Raw genomic sequence first — 17,871 nt, 5'->3', positions numbered from 1 at the left:
TGGATGTGTTGTTTGTAGTTGTCAATGTAAAAATGGACTTCGAATTAATGGACCTGAGTTGCGAGGACACTTAAAAAAGAATCTTAATAATGATTTTCCATCACTTTTCAAAAAAATACGAAGTTAAAGAACCAAGAAATAATAATAATGTATATATACGGCCAAATATAATATTAAATATAGACGTAATAATATTATAATATACAATTGTAGGTATTTAACTTTTTTCCCGCCAAATGTATTTCTTTAGTAAACTTAAAATTACAAAAGACTTAAGTTTGAATCGAATAATTTTATAATTTCCCTTTTTACGGTGGACATTATGCACTTAAAATTGTGGCCAAAATATACTTATTTTAATTAATTAATTAATTTTCAAATTATTCATTGTATATTTCTGATGAGTGAAATGTTTGTTTGTGTTTTGAGTTATTACAACGTCTTTGGAATACGTTAACACTAAAATCGCGTACCTATATATTATAATTTATATCGTTTTTGTTATTGTTCAACAATATAGCTCTACCTACAAGTTATTACAAACAAAACAAAACTTGAAAATTGAAAACATAAAATTAAATAAATTAATATTGTAGTTTATTTTTAATATAAAACAAGACTTCACTGTTCAAAAAAAAATTTTTGTAAATCATTTAACATGTCTTATATGTTAACGCATTTGTTTAACGGCTGGCAAGTTGATCAGGCAATTTCTTCAGAGGAAGATAGAGTGGTTGTAAGTAGAATATCTTACTTATATTAAAATTTAATTAGAAAGGTACAGAATTATAATTATAATTATAATCATTATTTTATTTTAAATCCATTTACTTTTTTTTCACCGATTTAAGTAGAATATATATATGTGATTATGTGATCAACATAAAATAATTTATTATACAACATTTTATTTTACTTATTATTATTATTTTTTTTTACTGATTTTGAGTTGTATGTTTTATTTTGTTATTGTTGAAGTAACAGTTATCTTAAAACTAACATATTAATAGTATTTTTCTTAAATTTAAATCAAATATAAATAAAACATTGGCTTATGGAACTTAAGGTAAAAACTTATTATATTGAATAAATAAAAGACATATTTTTTTTTTTTATAAATATTAGTAGATTTGTTTAAGTTAAAATCACAACAAACATGAAAATATTATGGCAGTATATTGCATATTGTTCGTTAGATGTTAGGTTTCAGAAAGAATATGTATGAAAACAATTTGTCATGCTATAATTAACAGAATTGGTTGGGTATTAAAGAATATTATATCAAATTAAAAAACTTTAATAAAAATAGGAAATGCTGTTTTAGATAGGTATGCAAGTGGGTACCGCTTTGCTATTTATTAGGTGTGATGTAACTCGAAGGATAAAAGTATATTATTTTACTACTATTATTTAATTTATTTTTATATTTATAGGAATCTCTGTTACCTACTAAAATGAATCTAATTAATATCATCTTATTTTAACTTTTTAAAAAGATTTTTAAATCTTTATTATTTTTTCCATTATTGATTTAACATTTATACTTTATTATAAAAATGGTCTATTACATATTTAATATATTTGAACTATTTATAGGTTATTCGTTTTGGTCACGATTGGGATCCTACATGTATGAGAATGGATGAAGTTTTGTACGGTATTGCAGAAAAAGTGAAAAACTTTGCTGTTGTATATTTAGTTGACATCACTAAAGTACCTGATTTCAATAAAATGTAACCTAAAATAAATTATTTTATTGATTATATTAATTATGTTCTTATTAAAATTATTGATTATTTTTTATTTAGGTATGAATTGTATGATCCATGTACACTTATGTTTTTCTTCCGCAACAAGCACATTATGATTGATTTGGGTACCGGAAATAACAATAAAATTAATTGGGCAATTGAAAACAAACAAGAAGTGATAGATATCATTGAAACAGTATATAGAGGTGCAAGAAAAGGACGTGGTTTAGTTGTTGCTCCTAGAGATTATTCTACTAAATATCGTTACTAAATAGTTAGTATCTATATTATTATTGTGAACTAATTTTAGATCCTATATAATTCATCTTATGTTAATATAATGCATTGTGTGTTTCAATATAATATATTTATGTATTTTAATAATAATATTTGATACACTTCTTTACAATTAAATAAAATATTTTTCATTACTGTAGAATTGAAAATAATTTAAAAAAATTTAAAATCTATAACTTAAATGTTTATTGTTTTTAAGTTTTGCATTTTATTTATAAATTACATGGTAAATAAACAGGATCTTTTAGTAAAATATTATTTTGTTTTTTGTTACGTAAGTTGTATGATGATATTAATGTATATAGAAATTTTTAATTAAAAATAATTTATTTAATGATTTTTCATCTTGTATATTTTTTATTTCTTAATCTTCATCACACTGTATAAAACATTGAAAATTGTATAATAAAAGGATAGTGTATCATATGATGAAATTTGGGTTTACGATGGGTGTTAAATAATTTAATACAAAATTTGTGGTACTATTGTATTAAAACTTAACAAAGTTTAATGTCTTCTACTTGAAAGCATTTTCCAAAAAGAATATCTATGATTTGTTTTAAAGTAACGTATAAACACCAATATTCTGAATGTAAGAGAACAAGTTCACAAATAATTAAAGCTAAATTTCTTGTGAAACATAACATTTCCATTACATTTATTATACCAAGTTTTAATGATTCGTTTGATAAAAGTGGAAATCTGTCATGGATTTTAATAGGTCCATAGTTAAACGATTCTATTCTATTGTTAAGGATATTAATAGTAAAATAATTCAAGTCATATATTATAGTTTTTAACATCATACTAATATTGTATTTGCGCAAACACCCTCTAAGATGTCTTGCATAATATCAACAGCATACATTTTTTGTTGTTTAAAATGAGTTTATTTCTTTAAAAATGCAAAGCTGTTTTATTTCAGTGAGGGTTAGGTCATTAATTACAACATCATCAAAAATAGTTAACTTCATTCCTTAGATTTTCACTGATTTGTTCTAACTGATGTTATCATTCAATTTTATTTGATTTGCAAAATATACATGGAAAGTTAGCTATAAAACTCTGAAAATCCTAGCATGGAATATAAATCTAGATACAATAGGTACAAAGTATTTAAGCGGTTACCAGTTATGTATTACTTAGGTAAACAGAAAATCTAATCTAATGTTGAGTAAACTATATTTTAATTAATAAATTAATATTACAAATTATTTTAAAATGTTTTTATATTTGTGTATTAACATTTTAATCTTGCATAATAATTAAAATAATTTTTAAAATTCTATAAATATATGCAATTATACCATAAAAATATTTGTAAACACTAAACAGTGGCTTTTATTGAAATAGATAAATTTCATAAAATTAAAAATATTTGAAATTTGTTAAATAAATTTGGTGCGGCAAGATATATTATTCATGAGTGTTCTTCTGTGGTTTGGTGTTTTAAATATTTTTTAAGTTTTTGAGCAATGAATTAAATGGGTGGTTTGGTGGGATTTGGTGAGAATTGAACTACCTTTTAACTGAACTCAGTGCCACTGACAAGTCAATCGTAAGAAATATGAAGTAATCAATACATGCAGCTTGAAGTTTTAATAAAATATGAACATAATAAGCACACAAACAAAAACATGAGAAATAAAAATACAATAAACAAATGTCAGAGAGATATATTGTGATATTTTAACTAATGTAGGTATATCGAAATGACAATTTTACTAGTCTACTTGTCTCTTTATGCTCTAATGATGTTAAATAATTTATTTTTTATTGTAATACCATCATTTTACATTTAATAAGTGAATATAAAATAGTGTATTTTAACACGCATTGAAATAAATATGACTAAACCATACAGTTTCGAAAATGTTTTCATAATTACTTTTATATTAACATCGCGTGCTATTTGAGTTAATGCAACTGGTCATATCTATTAATTCTAAAAACAAATTAGTAAATCTCACTCTGCGAGCGTGCTACGTTTTAGGAATTTTAACATATATTAATAAAACATTAAAACGCAATTAACAATCTATAATTAACGTGTCGATTAGCACACACAAGAATACATAAAAAAAAAAAAAAAACGACTATTTGCGCTAATAGTAATACGTATAAAAATGCGGATGTTTTGGTCTTTGCGTGACACTGACGACGTACGGCAGAAGACGAAATCACGGCGGCTGTGTTATAATTAATATTCGCGCAACCGACGCGGTGGCGTGCGATAACGCGCTGTTCATCTACAAAATATTATTCAATTATTATAATTCGCATAAGACACAATAAATACGAAATTAAAATTATATGTTTATTTGAAAACAAAATGTATTAAAAGGTTAAATTATACGCAATTCCCCATTAAAATTCTAAAATATTAAAATCAGCATTGTTTTTATGGCTTAGAACAAGATTTTCGATACTTTCTTCTCGTTGTTCTTTGGACTCTTTGAACTTTTTTGGAAATTTGTTTTGAATTAACTGTAATCTTAATTATCTGATATCGTTGGAGTCATTGGAATGATTGTTACACATTAATATATAGGTACCTATATATAATAATTAATAGACCATTATTAATGGTTCATAATACATATTAATTATTATACATGTTTTATATTATTTAATTTTGAATGCGTATAGGTACACTTTAACTTTTCAAAAAATGTATTGCTTATTGGTTTTTTTTGCAAAACAATGTACAAGAGATTGATTAGGTATTAGTTGTTTGGGCGCCTTCTATTAAGCTTTACTTGTAATGGAAGTATAAATCATATTCTTTAGTAAGTAATCCCTACTTCATTTTCCTACTATATATTTTTAAAACACTGAAGTTCTAAGGCCAAAACATGCAAAATGGGTAGACACTACCAATTAATATTTGAAGATGTATAAATTTGATATAAAATAGATTACCTACCATACATTATAATTAGGCATTTGCTATTGTGTACACCCAAATAATATGTATTTTTATAGACAAATAAGATGTGGTAAAAGACCTTTATGCGTTTATAACTAATTAAAAATAAATAAATAAACATTTAAGTTAAAATTGTTTCTGTATACATAACACACAAAAGACTAGTCTCAAACCCCTTTAATTCTGAATAATGATGATAAATTATAAAATAAATGGGTATGATCTCATCACGGAATTGTTGTGGATAAGATAAATCACAAATAGAAGAACGAGAAACGGTTAAATGTGCAGTTTATCAAAAGAAAATGTTATGTAGATTTCATTGTAATTGACAATTTAGCGAATGGAAAATATTTAACAAATTAAGTAGTTCTCTGAATAATTTTTAAAAAAACAAAAATATTTGTATTTCCCTTTATCATTAAGTAATAATTATGATAACGAATTATCAAATGTAATGCAACAATAATTATTGTTCTAGTTTTCAGTTGGTGAATTATTCCAGATCCAGACATATAATAATGAGGTTTTCTAATCGGTTAAACTTAATTCGGTTAATTGGTTTTGAATTTTTGAAGAAGACTTTGGGAATAACGAGTCAACTACCTCTATGTTTCATTACCATACAAGTTACAAATCTAAAATATTCGCTTTTGCTGCAGTTTTTGTAAGTCATCCGATTATTTTGATTTTGTTGAATAAAACTAAAATTATTTACAGGTATCATGTTGACAATAAAGTATATGAAAAGAAGGAAAATCTATTGAAAAAAAAACTGATTCATGTTATTACAGTCTTAAACTATCAGATTTAAGAACACTTATCAAGTGAGTTCTTTTGTGTTGCATTTACTTAAACATCATATTGGTAATGTCAAATCTGCACCAACATAAAAAAAACAGATGTCGTAAACAAACTACACTAAATCCTAACTTAGATGATCAAGTCCCAACAAAAATATAAATATTCCAGTGTATTTTGGCTGTTTTATAACAAACACTTTTTATTATGAATATAAATACTAATATTTATCCTCAATACCTTGATAATGGACAAAAATCTTAATTTAAACTTAAATATAATTGTCTTGGCGTAACTGTTTATAGCAATAAGACACACAAATACATGTCACAAGTGAATTATGAATTAGTGCAAAGCAGGGCTGGTGAGAACTTTTGTGGGCCCCGGGGCTGATCAATTCCGGGCACCTTTACTTATCATCATCATAACTAGCTTTTATAACTCTATTAGAGTTTTTGCTGCCAACACTATGTCCCTTCATTTCTCTCGATCTTGTATAATTTCCTTCCATTCTTTTACTCCCACAGTTTTAAGATCCTCTTCTATTATGTCAAGCCACCTATTATGTCTTCCTTGGTCTGCCTTGTGGTCTCTTCCCTTCTGGTTGCCATTCTATCACTGTCCTAATGGTTTCTTTTTCACTTCTTCTCGTTATGTGCCCAAACCACTGTAATCTTTGTCCCTTTATGTAGCTAATAGTTATTTCATATTTGACTACGATATACATAACACTTTAATACAGTAGTTTAACCGATTAGACGATTACACAGACCGAATTTGCATTGAATGTACGTATGTTTTGTTATCTTTGTGTGTACTGTTTCGTATTGTGTTGCATATGCATATGTCTATAATATAGTAGCTACATGTAGCTTTTTCATTTTGAGCGATTGGATGCGAAGGTTTACGGCTTAACTTGTAATTTTAAATTATATAATATATAATTTGTATAAAAATAATTTTTCTACTCAAAAAATTAGTAAAATTGACCATCCGGGCTTATAGAGCCTGTACGACTGTGCCTAAATACGCCTCAGACAACGGGCCTCCCTGGAGGCTTGGGCCCCGGGGCTTTGGCCCCACTTGCTCCACCCTCTTGCCAGCCCTGGTGCAAAGATATATTGATCTTCCTGTACCAATAGAAATGATAATGTTTTCAATTTATTGTATTTATTATCATATATCACTTATTATAATTACATGTGTACCTATGTGTAATATTTATAATATTTAAAGATGTTAAATTTTACTGTTGGGTTTTTTTTTCTTCATAAAAATACACTATTTTCATTTTTTAAATACATATTTAACTTTAACTAAAAAGATATTAAAGCTTGTCTACAGCGAATACTTTTGATGATTTTATAAATATCCATTTTATACAGGTTTTATTATATTTTTTATCTTAAAAAAACTGTTAGGTATGGATTAATTGATTGAGATTTGGTAATTAGACTAAAAAGTACAATAGCTTAAATACATTTGCTTTGAAAAATAAAACATGAAAACACACTTTAAAAATCAATTGTTTTTCAGTTTTTGTAGTATAACTTTCATAGTGAAAAAGAGTGAAAATGTTTTCAAATACTTTTAAATTCAGTGGCTCAAAATACATTTTAAAATAAAAATAAACTTGTAAAATGAGTTTGAACTGTAAATTAAATTTGTTCCATTTGCTCTTATTTTTATGAATGGGACATAGGTTTATTGTATAAAATGTGATTTACAGTTTATTTTTATTTTGTTATAATTTATTTGTTACTAAATTATTGATGATTAACTTTTAAAAGTTTAATTGGTTTTTTGTTTTCAATTTTTCTTGTGGTAATCACTAAAAAACAATAGTGACTGATGAATATACGTGCCTGAGCTTCTTAAGAGATTATATTATTTTAGAAAATTCAATGGAGTTACAATTTTACCTAATTGTTTATTTAAGGTATTTTAGAACAGTTCTTATCATATGGCAAATACTAATGTAGGAATCACTTATCCAGTAAGCAAGTTGCAATATACAAGCATATATTATTTATATATATATTATATACTATATTATTGCAACTATTTAAGAATGTATAAAATAGAAAGCTATTATATACATATAAGTACATCATATTTATATTCATAGTATTACATAAATAAAAATAAAAATTATATTTAAGCAATTAACATAGAACATGATGTATACTGTATACATATGCGTAAATAATTAAAATATTTGTTCAGTCTTCTTTTTTTTTTCAATTTTTTATTAAAAGTTCCTCCCCTATCAATAATATCTTTATATTTTATATTTTTAAAACATGTGATAATAATAACTGCATTTTTACGGGTTTATTTTTAATTAATTTAAATAATAATAGTAAAATTTATTTTTTTCAGTTTACCAAATTAAACCTTCACAGTAATATAATACTTTGTCACATAATGATTATACAACACCCGCTTGCTGGAAGAACTACCTAAATTTTCTAGTGGACCACTGGTTAAAAACTGCTGATCTAGGGCACCTTGAAATTATTGTTTTTTTTTTTTTATGACATTTTAATTTTGAAGTAAATTATGAACATTTTATATTTATATAGCACATGCAGTCATAATATTCTTTTTTTAAATGTATTAAATGTTACTTAATTTGTTATTTTGTGCTTAACTACTGCTGAATAACATTTAAAATTTAATTTTAGAAACTTGTGCATGTTTTGACATTAGCTAGTTTAAATAGTTAGTATAATATTTAAATTTTGCCGACTTTACATTTAACATTCCTGATCTAGTCGCATCGTTATAGCATCAAAATGATTTTGTGTGCCTGACCTGACGTGTGTTGGAGCTAGTTATTTATATTAAACATAATTATATTACTAATTTACAATTTAGTTAATGTTTTTTTTTTTTTTGAATTTTATACATTTAAAATACATACATGATACGTAAAAGTATTTTTTTTTTTAAATAATTGTTTTAAATGTATTTAATTTTAATGAGTATTTAGTTCAATTAACTTGTTTCACAATTTTTGGATTTGAAAGTTTGTTGTTATTGAATGTTATGTTTTTTATATTTGTAATATTAAGAAATGGTTAGTTAAAGAGACATGATCAATAAAAGATTTTATTCAATTTTAAAAATATTTGACTTAAACAAGATCATCATATTTCTTTTAAGTTGGTTATTACAGTTTAAATTGTTGTTGATTATATTTATGTTACTCTTTATTGTATCATTTTAGTTTCTTTTTTTGGTTTAAGTTTATGTAATATAGTTTATTCGAATACATCTAAATATGAACTGTAATATCAACTTCAGTGGTATAAAAATCCTATAAATTGTAAAGCTTGAATTTTCTTTTCACTATTACATTCTTTATGATATAAAAATAAATAAATTCTTGTAATACATTTAATATTTTGATTAGTTACTTGTATATTGATTGAATTAATTATAACAATAATTAGTCCATCATTTTGAAATTTTATGCATAGTGAAATTTAGGATATAAAGCTGATGGTATTTAAATTGGGCATACATTGCCAGGATTCTGATAAAATAATTAAATCAAAAGTGATTTTTTTGTGTATCTAACTTCATGTAAAATTCATTAAGGTTTTTATGGTTCTGTGAACCATTCAAGTATTTATTTAGTTAAAGTCGTAGGCAAAAATAAGGTATCTAGAGTAAATAAGTTTAGACCCGGGAATCATAGCGTATACTTAGTAATGTTATTATATATACTGATAGACTTTTCAGAATCTATTAATTCAAATATTATAAATATTACACAAACATATTACATATAGTGGTGACTTATTCAATTATAAAATACACTCGACATTTAATGAACAGCTGAGTAGTTGCTACCTATTTTCCCAATGATTATTTTAATAACTATTAAAAAATGTTAACTTTTAATTCACTAGTGTACTAACTAGATCCAATTTTCAACCAGAAAATTCTTTTAAAGTTGATGGATGATAGTGGGAACAATCTTTTATAATTTATACTAGAAAAAGTATTTTCACTTTTCAGACAAAAAATACACAATTACACTAAACACAGTTTCATAGTTTTCTCATCAGTCATCATATATACTGATCAATACATTTTAACGACACCTATCTTTAGTTCTTGAGAATATTCGAGTATAAATAAATAAGTAAGTATTCGTAAATACTAGATATTATATTTGAAATATTTGAATGATACCGTGATAGAAGATTTAAAGTTTTTTATTTATTCAATATTTATTTTATAGTGCTCAATTCTTATTGCTCTTAATTATTAATTACTCTTACGACTCACATACTTAGTATTTATAATTTTTAGGTCCATAAATTTAAAGCCAAACATCATTTTTTATTTTTTTTTAATGTTACAGTGTTTTGTTATTTATTAATTTTTGATTTTAGTTAGATAGTCTAAGTAGACATTATTTAGTAACAATTTATTACTACATAAAGATGTCATGCATATAATTTCCTAGCAAGTTTGCTAGGATTTGTTTTGCATTTTATGACATTAAAACCAAACACTTCACCGAAAGTGCTTAGATTTAAGTAATTTGTACTTGTCATATCAACTGTAAAAAATCTAAATCGTAGAGATGCTATATGTGAAACATGGGTTCAAGTAAAAGAAGATGTTAAAATACTTTTTGTTATATCAAAAGACAAATCTTTAAATGCAGAAAAGCTGGTACACAAAGATACATCAAAAGCAGATGACTATAAACTGCTCACTCATAAAATAATTGCATCATTTTCCAGTATATGTAATTTAAACTTTAATTATCTGTTAAAATTTGATGACGACTCTTTTGTAAATTTGCCATTAATCAATTAATGTCAATGAGCTAGAACAGATGCCAAAAAAAAAAGATTTCCTGGGAATATTTTGATGGTGATGCAAACATTAAAAAAAGAGGTAAAATTAAAGAAACCGAATGGGTAGCATGTGATAGATATTTGCCATACGACCTGGGAGGTGACTATGTTTTAACTAAAGATCTTATCATCTATACAATGAAGAATCGAGATTACCTAAGGTATATTGATCATAGCATAATGTAATGATGTACTTCCAAGCAATCATAATTAAATATTTATATAATAAAATAAACAATTATAACCTTTAGCTATAAGTCATCTATCAATATAATCATGTAAGACAAAAATTAAATATTTAATTACAATATAATAAAATGACCTATAATCAGATCATAAGAACAATAGATAAAACACACATACACATAGTATATTAATTATAAAAAGGCCGGTCACACACAGTGTCCTTATGTCTCTTTGTATAGACAATCACAAGCAAGAGTAAAAGACTACGTAGATCGTATATACAAAGAGACATAAGAATTGAAGATTGTTAACAGTAAAAATTAAAAATATATCATATATTAAAAAGTTTTATAATAAAGTTAAAAAGTTAAATCAAATAAAATAAGTGTTATAATTTCTTAACACATACCGGTTACCTTCAAGACGTCAATAGAGAAAACATTGTCAGAAAGAAGAAAAAGGTAACACACACACACACATATATATAGGCTCTTTTCGTATTATTACAATAATAAAGTATAAATTATGAGTAATAAGAATTTTTTGATAATAAATTGAATAAAATCATTGTATAATATCCAACCAATTATAACTATCTTATTAAAGTTATTGATTAATCTATAATTCTTATTGTCAATTTTTATTTTTCAGTTTATTTGCTAATGATGATATTTTGATTGGGGTTTGGTTAAGTTTGTTAAATATTACTAGAAAACATGACAGTTATTTGAATTATTTTAAAAATGTTATTTTTTTCTTCCTGTCTGCTAAACATTTAGGACAAAACCATTTACCTCTGGGCTTGGTAGTTAATTTGACACATGCAAAGTGGAATCATTCAATTGGACACTAAAATAATCAAAATGATACAATTTAAAAAATTATACGAAACAATAAAAATTAAGAATATTATTTATTTTTTAACACATTGACTGCCATATGACTGCCAGTGGTCATCTGCAATTCTCAAATTTTATACATTTGTAACTGACGGTGTCTATAGTTCATCATTACTACTATGTCACATAACTGCCAGTGTCCATTAATGAATTTGGTTTCATATTATTAACTTTTCTAAGGTGCTACAATAAGGTATCAAAATTAGGACCGTGGCATAGTGGAAGTTATTACAATTGTATGAAATAAGTAATACATTTTTTTCAAATATATAGTATACACAAATTTGGAAAACATTGAAAAATATGTTTGGCGTATAACAAATACCTATTGAATGATTGTCGGCAGTCATGACGTGACAGTCAACGTGTTAATGATTAAATATTTAATAAAATGTTTAAATAAAATAATAGTAATGAATTAATAAATTAAAATTCTTACATCTGGGTTATCATAGCCAATCATTTCTCTGTACGAAACTTGATTTTGCATAAACAATATGTTGGTTCATTTGCATGGTTAAAATACCTACTTCAGCTGAATTTGCAACTCCGGTACCAGTGAAGGAACTAGTTTCAATTGTAACGCCGGTTACACTATTGGTATGGTTTGTAGGATTAGTGGCAACATTAACTAAAGGCATTTTACTAGGTGCTACACTTGTTGTTTTTGTAACTCCTGAAAAATGTTGGTTATTATAATACAAAGAAATTAACTCAAATAAGATTAAAGTTTTGTTGCGAACAAACCTTTTTTTCAGTTGTATCTTTTTAGATGTTTCTCCTTCACTCCGTACACTTGTCTTTGTAATTTCTTTGTCTTTGATCTTTTCAAGTTCTCCTGAAATCAATACTTATAAAGAAATAGTCAAACACATTAGCATTATAATACAATATATTATAAAACAACTACCATTTTTCTCTACATTTCTAATAGCACAGCTGGCTTTATTCTGAATTTTAACTAATTCTGATTCTAATTTCTTAAAATGATTTTCCATCTGTAAGGTACAATAGAGTAGATATTTTTTAGGGAAACATGAATAACTCAAAACCAATATACCGCTTCATAAGATTGTATAGCCAATTGAACATTCTCATCACCGTATTCTCTAGCTTTGTCAAACTGATGTTGTATGCAGATCATCATTTTGGCTAATTTATCTGCTGGGCATCCTACAACATTTAACATATACTTGTATGTCAGTTTTTCAATGTTGAGTATTTGTTTTTTAACTTTTGGGTCGAGATTCTGCATTTGTGTGGAGTTTCGTTGTAATTCAACAGGAAGATCCTCTAAACCTAAAATATAATTCTGTTAGCATTTTGTAAGATGCAAAATCTAAAAATAACTTACTATCCAAACAGTATTTCAAGAATTTCGTAGGAGTCATTATTGTTATTTTATGATTTAGCTGAGAATTAAAGGAATAAAAATATGTGTAAAAGACTTGTAAATAACAACCGACTGGAATTAATTATTTTGTTGTGTAAATCAATAACCATAAATGTCTTTTGTTAATATTGTTAAATAAAATGGCGAAATGGCGAATCATACTATTTTGATATCACTGATATGTTTAAAGTTTAAACAATAAATATACAAATAAATACGCCAGGCTTGGCAACTGATAACACTGCATGAATTCAAATATTTCTAATTTTCAAACGGTTAATTTGCCAGGTCAAACGAACGAAATTTATTTATTTCAATAGATAGTCTACATTCAATCAAATGTTATTAAAAATTTAAAACGATCGTGATACGTTTTAGTAGAGACTAATGTTGTTATAGTTATTAAAATTATTTTAATCTTATATCGTTTTCCAGAAATTTAACAACTTGACTGTTATGAGACTCTTTAAGATTTTACGGGACTTTTATACCTTGCCACTAGTTATTTTTCAAAAAAATTTTCATGAGATGATGGAGTACTTTTTTTATTCTATGACTTCTACACTTAGGGCACTAATATTTAAATGCTGATTTTTCATTGGTTTTTGGATTTTTAAAATCCAAATCTAACCAAAATTTGACTGTTTCGACCTAGACCCAACAAAATTTTTAAGCTTATCCAAGTCCTATCGGAAACTCGTCTTATTAATAAAATATTCAAGTATAATGATACCCATATATCATATCTCAACACAAAATTCATTGGTCATTACTATTGTTATTTAGTTTAAAGTATTAAAATATTTATATTTTTTTACATTTTTTATTTAATAATGCTATATTATTTTTAAAATGTAATTTTTTCACAATAACTTTGTAATTTTTATACTTTAATTGATAAATACAGTAGAATCCGTGTAAGACGCTCTCGTATAATACGATTCCCTGCGTAATACGCTCATTTTCAAGAGTTCCTAGATTTTGATAGCGGTTAACATGTAAATGACTCCGGTTAATACCTACGTTTTATATTCTCGGATAAGACGCTCTATATGTCAATGATGTTATGCAGTATAAAATTAATAATCACAATAATGTACAATGTGATTATTGATTCAATAAGGCGCTGCAACTTAGTATACACTATGAATTATGATTAGTACATTCCATATGATAAAGACGAGCTTTTAATATACACTTATACACTACTGATCAGTATTCACTTCACTCGTTCTTTCCCAGGTACAAATGCACTTGGTTATGTACACGAACTAAGAAAATTAATTGCATCTTTTGACAATGCAGATGAAACACTACAACATTTTACTAAAATTGAAAACTTCCTCTACTCAAAAAATATTAAACATTTAAAACAAACAAAAATTGATGATTTTATTAATGTAAAATAAAGTATGAAATTTATAGATATGTATGTAAATTTAAATTATAGATAATATGTAATCTGAAATAATAAAAATAAAATTTAATAATAAGTATGTATGTATTGATATACTAGTAATAATAATACAATATAAATTTAATTATAATAAAAGATTCAAAATTTTATAAACAATTATTATTTGTCAATTTTTTAGTTTTCCCGCGTAATACGATTTCACGTTTAATACATTATTATTACCTGGTCTCTTGGAAAGCGTCTTGAACAGATTCTACTGTACCTACTATACCTAACAGTGTAATGTTATGTCCAATGGTCATGTGTGCCATAGATAGATTATTAATAATAAAATTAAAATAGAAACATTCGCCATTAAAGACCTTGAGATATTATATGTATATTAATACAGGTATCTCTATATACATGACGTGTTTACGAACCAATGGTAGGTACTTATGTCGTTAACTTCAAGTTAATTGACCTAAAATGAAACTTAAAGATATTTAACAATATTATTTGTGTTTTATTGTTGGATTTTATGGTATTTTAATTTTTCAGCAAGTTATGAATATTTAAAAATGTTTACAATCTTTAGGAAATCTGAAGATCTGTTTTATTTCTATGATCTAAGTGAAACATAGATAAAAATCATTCATGAAAATTGTTTGTATACATATCATTATAGAGCATTTGCTGCTTTATAGGAGTAAAAATGTTGATGATTCTTCATAGTTCTTTTAAAATAATTTAATATTAATTTTTTGTGATAGTGTAATTAAAGTAATTTACCTAATTATTAGTAATTACAGTAAGCTGATTTAATTTTTGCTAAAAACATTGCATTTAATTTATTAATATTTAATTTTTATAATTGTAGGACTAATAGGTATAGGTATATTTATGAACAATACAAAACCAATTTATACCATTTTGTGGTAAGGCAATTACACTCTCCATTATAACAAACCTTGTATTACATTTTCAAATCTTAGGTATAAAAACAATAAACTTATGAATTTTGAACAGCAAAATAATGTGTACACTTTTCAGATTATGCCAATACACAAACTTCAAGTAGGTACTTAAAAAAATATCGCGACTATAGAGTTTCGGTAATTTTTAATTGATGAATTATTTTTTTTCATAATATTAAGGAGCTTTGAATCAATTTTTAAACATTTCTATTTAGCGAATTATTTTTAATCCAAATTTAAAAAAAAAAAAAATTTCAAGTAATTTTAGTTATATACGTTTTTGAATTATACCAAAAAAAAACACTAAATTAATTTTTTTGAAAATTAAATGTTCGTTTATCTTTATAATTTTGGGTTTATTTTAAAAATTTTTTGTTATATTATTGTTATACATTTATCGCCGTGCTTTAAAATTCTCAGTTATTTTCATTTAACTCATAAAAACACAGTTATTTTGCTATTACAACTATAATGCTTTAAATTAAAATAAATAATATAATTATTATAAATACTATAATATATCACTTTTAGAATATCTTCTGGTGGTCGTGGGATTCTATCAAGATTTTTTCTGTTCAGCCAATGGTTTAAAGTTATGATAGGCGTGCGCAGAGTTATCAATTAGGTGCAGCACACATTTATATTTTGTTGATGTTTGTTGATAACTTTTATTTTAAGGAACATTTTCAGTTAATGTTTACCCAATAGGTACATTGTATATTTGTTAACACTAAAATAAATATCTATTGTATCATGGTTTTAATTTTAAACATAGATTATATACATACATAATCGTATCACAATCACGCAGAAAAACTAAAAAAAAAATTGGCGTTACAGAAAGAGCAGATGCAGCCTAGGTTGCGTCTGCTCACTATTGCACCCGTACGCATACCTATGAAAGCTATACACCTGCAGATTAGATAGGTGACCGTGTTTTTTTAATTGTTATAAAATTCTTATTAATTGCAAGTAAAATGGTTAAATATTTAATACAGAATGTTTCTTATGTTTACATGTAATAGTATTCCATAGCCCATAGGTATTTATACTTTATAGGGATAAGGGGCTTACAAGTTTTTACCATTGGTTGCAGCGGTTGCACTAGGTAGGTACGTTTATTTTTTTACATGACACTATTATACGATGAAATATTTAAAATACTTGGATTTATTTTTAACTGTTTATATCATTAACCTATTAATTCCAGTTAACGATACCTACGCTGGTATTAGCTTATAAGTTAATACCAGCTAAGTAATTAAAGTAGGTAATATCTAAAAAAAAACTAATACCATTTAAAATATTAATACTCGTATTTTATAATATTTTCGATCTGTTAACATAAATATCAAAAATAGTCCTAAAATATTTATCATAGAAACTTAAATTATTTTTTTATATACTCAAAATTTGAAATTTTTTCTGAAGTATGTATACATATTATTTTCAAATTATTATATATATCGTTATGTTTGGCCTAAAAGTTTAAAAACTTAAAACAAGTTTCTTTAAAAGTTTTTCTCTTAAAAATTTAAAAATATATAAATAAATTTTTTTTATAAATGTTTGAAGTCGAAATGTTGCCAAAATTTGTCAGAATCTGAAAAATTCGCAAATTCTTTTGTAGTTGAAGATTTATAAAATATGTTTATATAATTATATAGCCAAGGCTTGATAATTTAATACATTATAAATAATTATTACTGAAACCCAAAAATCTAAAAAGTATTTCTATATAATATAAATCATAATATATATTTAAATTTAACTTGAGTTAGTTGTGTCAAGTCGATTTTATAAGTTGTAATGTAAAATATCGTTAATTAAATTTTATCACAAACTAAATATTGTTCTAAAATTAAAATTGTTACAGTTGAAGTAGGTGAATTAAAGTTGAATGAGTGTTACAAATTAAATAGTTTATAAAATTTGTTGGTACCTTAATCTTATACATGATTTTAAGATATGCGAGTGACGATAAGTCCACAGCGACTGTCCACTGTCGACTGTTAATATGTATGTAGGTGCGGTAGATGTCGCTATTGTATTCATTTTTGCATTAGACTGCCAGAGCATTTGAGTTCATTGATTGAATGAAGCTCAAAATATATACACTGTAAAACAATAAAGTGTCTATGAACTTATTAATAAGTTACATTTTTTACTTATTATTGTTTATTTACTTATTAACTTATCGATTATTATTGATTATTGTATTTCTTATAATTTATAAATTGTTTTGCAATTATTTCAAAATATGTAAAATATATTTTTTAAAAACTCTTATGCTTTTCGATGTGTTGACTGATGAGTCAATAGATTAATCCTAATCGTCTAAATATATGCGATAAAATCG

General features: G+C 25.1%; 1 protein-coding gene, 1 long non-coding RNA gene and 2 pseudogenes across 2 annotated transcripts; 3 read left to right on the top strand and 1 right to left on the bottom strand.

The window, feature by feature from the left end:
* Positions 1 to 590: 590 nt before the first annotated feature.
* On the top strand, positions 591 to 2,095 carry LOC112600323 (thioredoxin-like protein 4A). Its single transcript, XM_025347522.1, has 3 exons — positions 591 to 736; positions 1,597 to 1,733; positions 1,809 to 2,095. The coding sequence occupies exons 1-3, from the start codon at positions 659 to 661 to the stop codon at positions 2,020 to 2,022; spliced, it is 429 nt and encodes a 142-aa protein (XP_025203307.1). The 5' UTR covers positions 591 to 658; the 3' UTR covers positions 2,023 to 2,095.
* A 3,389-nt stretch (positions 2,096 to 5,484) lies between these two features.
* LOC112600355 lies at positions 5,485 to 8,353 on the top strand. The gene is made up of 3 exons (XR_003114997.1): positions 5,485 to 5,644; positions 5,698 to 5,804; positions 8,161 to 8,353. It is a non-coding gene; the product is annotated as an uncharacterized LOC112600355 (long non-coding RNA).
* A 711-nt stretch (positions 8,354 to 9,064) lies between these two features.
* LOC112600344 lies at positions 9,065 to 11,577 on the top strand (annotated as a pseudogene).
* A 2-nt stretch (positions 11,578 to 11,579) lies between these two features.
* LOC112600343 lies at positions 11,580 to 13,137 on the bottom strand (annotated as a pseudogene).
* Positions 13,138 to 17,871: the final 4,734 nt, after the last annotated feature.

This window comes from Melanaphis sacchari, unplaced genomic scaffold (assembly GCF_002803265.2).
Source record: "Melanaphis sacchari strain LSU unplaced genomic scaffold, SCAv2.0 Contig63_pilon_pilon, whole genome shotgun sequence".
Lineage (NCBI taxonomy): Eukaryota > Metazoa > Arthropoda > Insecta > Hemiptera > Aphididae > Melanaphis > Melanaphis sacchari.
The sequence above is the reverse complement of the archived record's forward strand: the minus strand, read 5'-3'. Positions and strand labels throughout refer to the sequence as shown.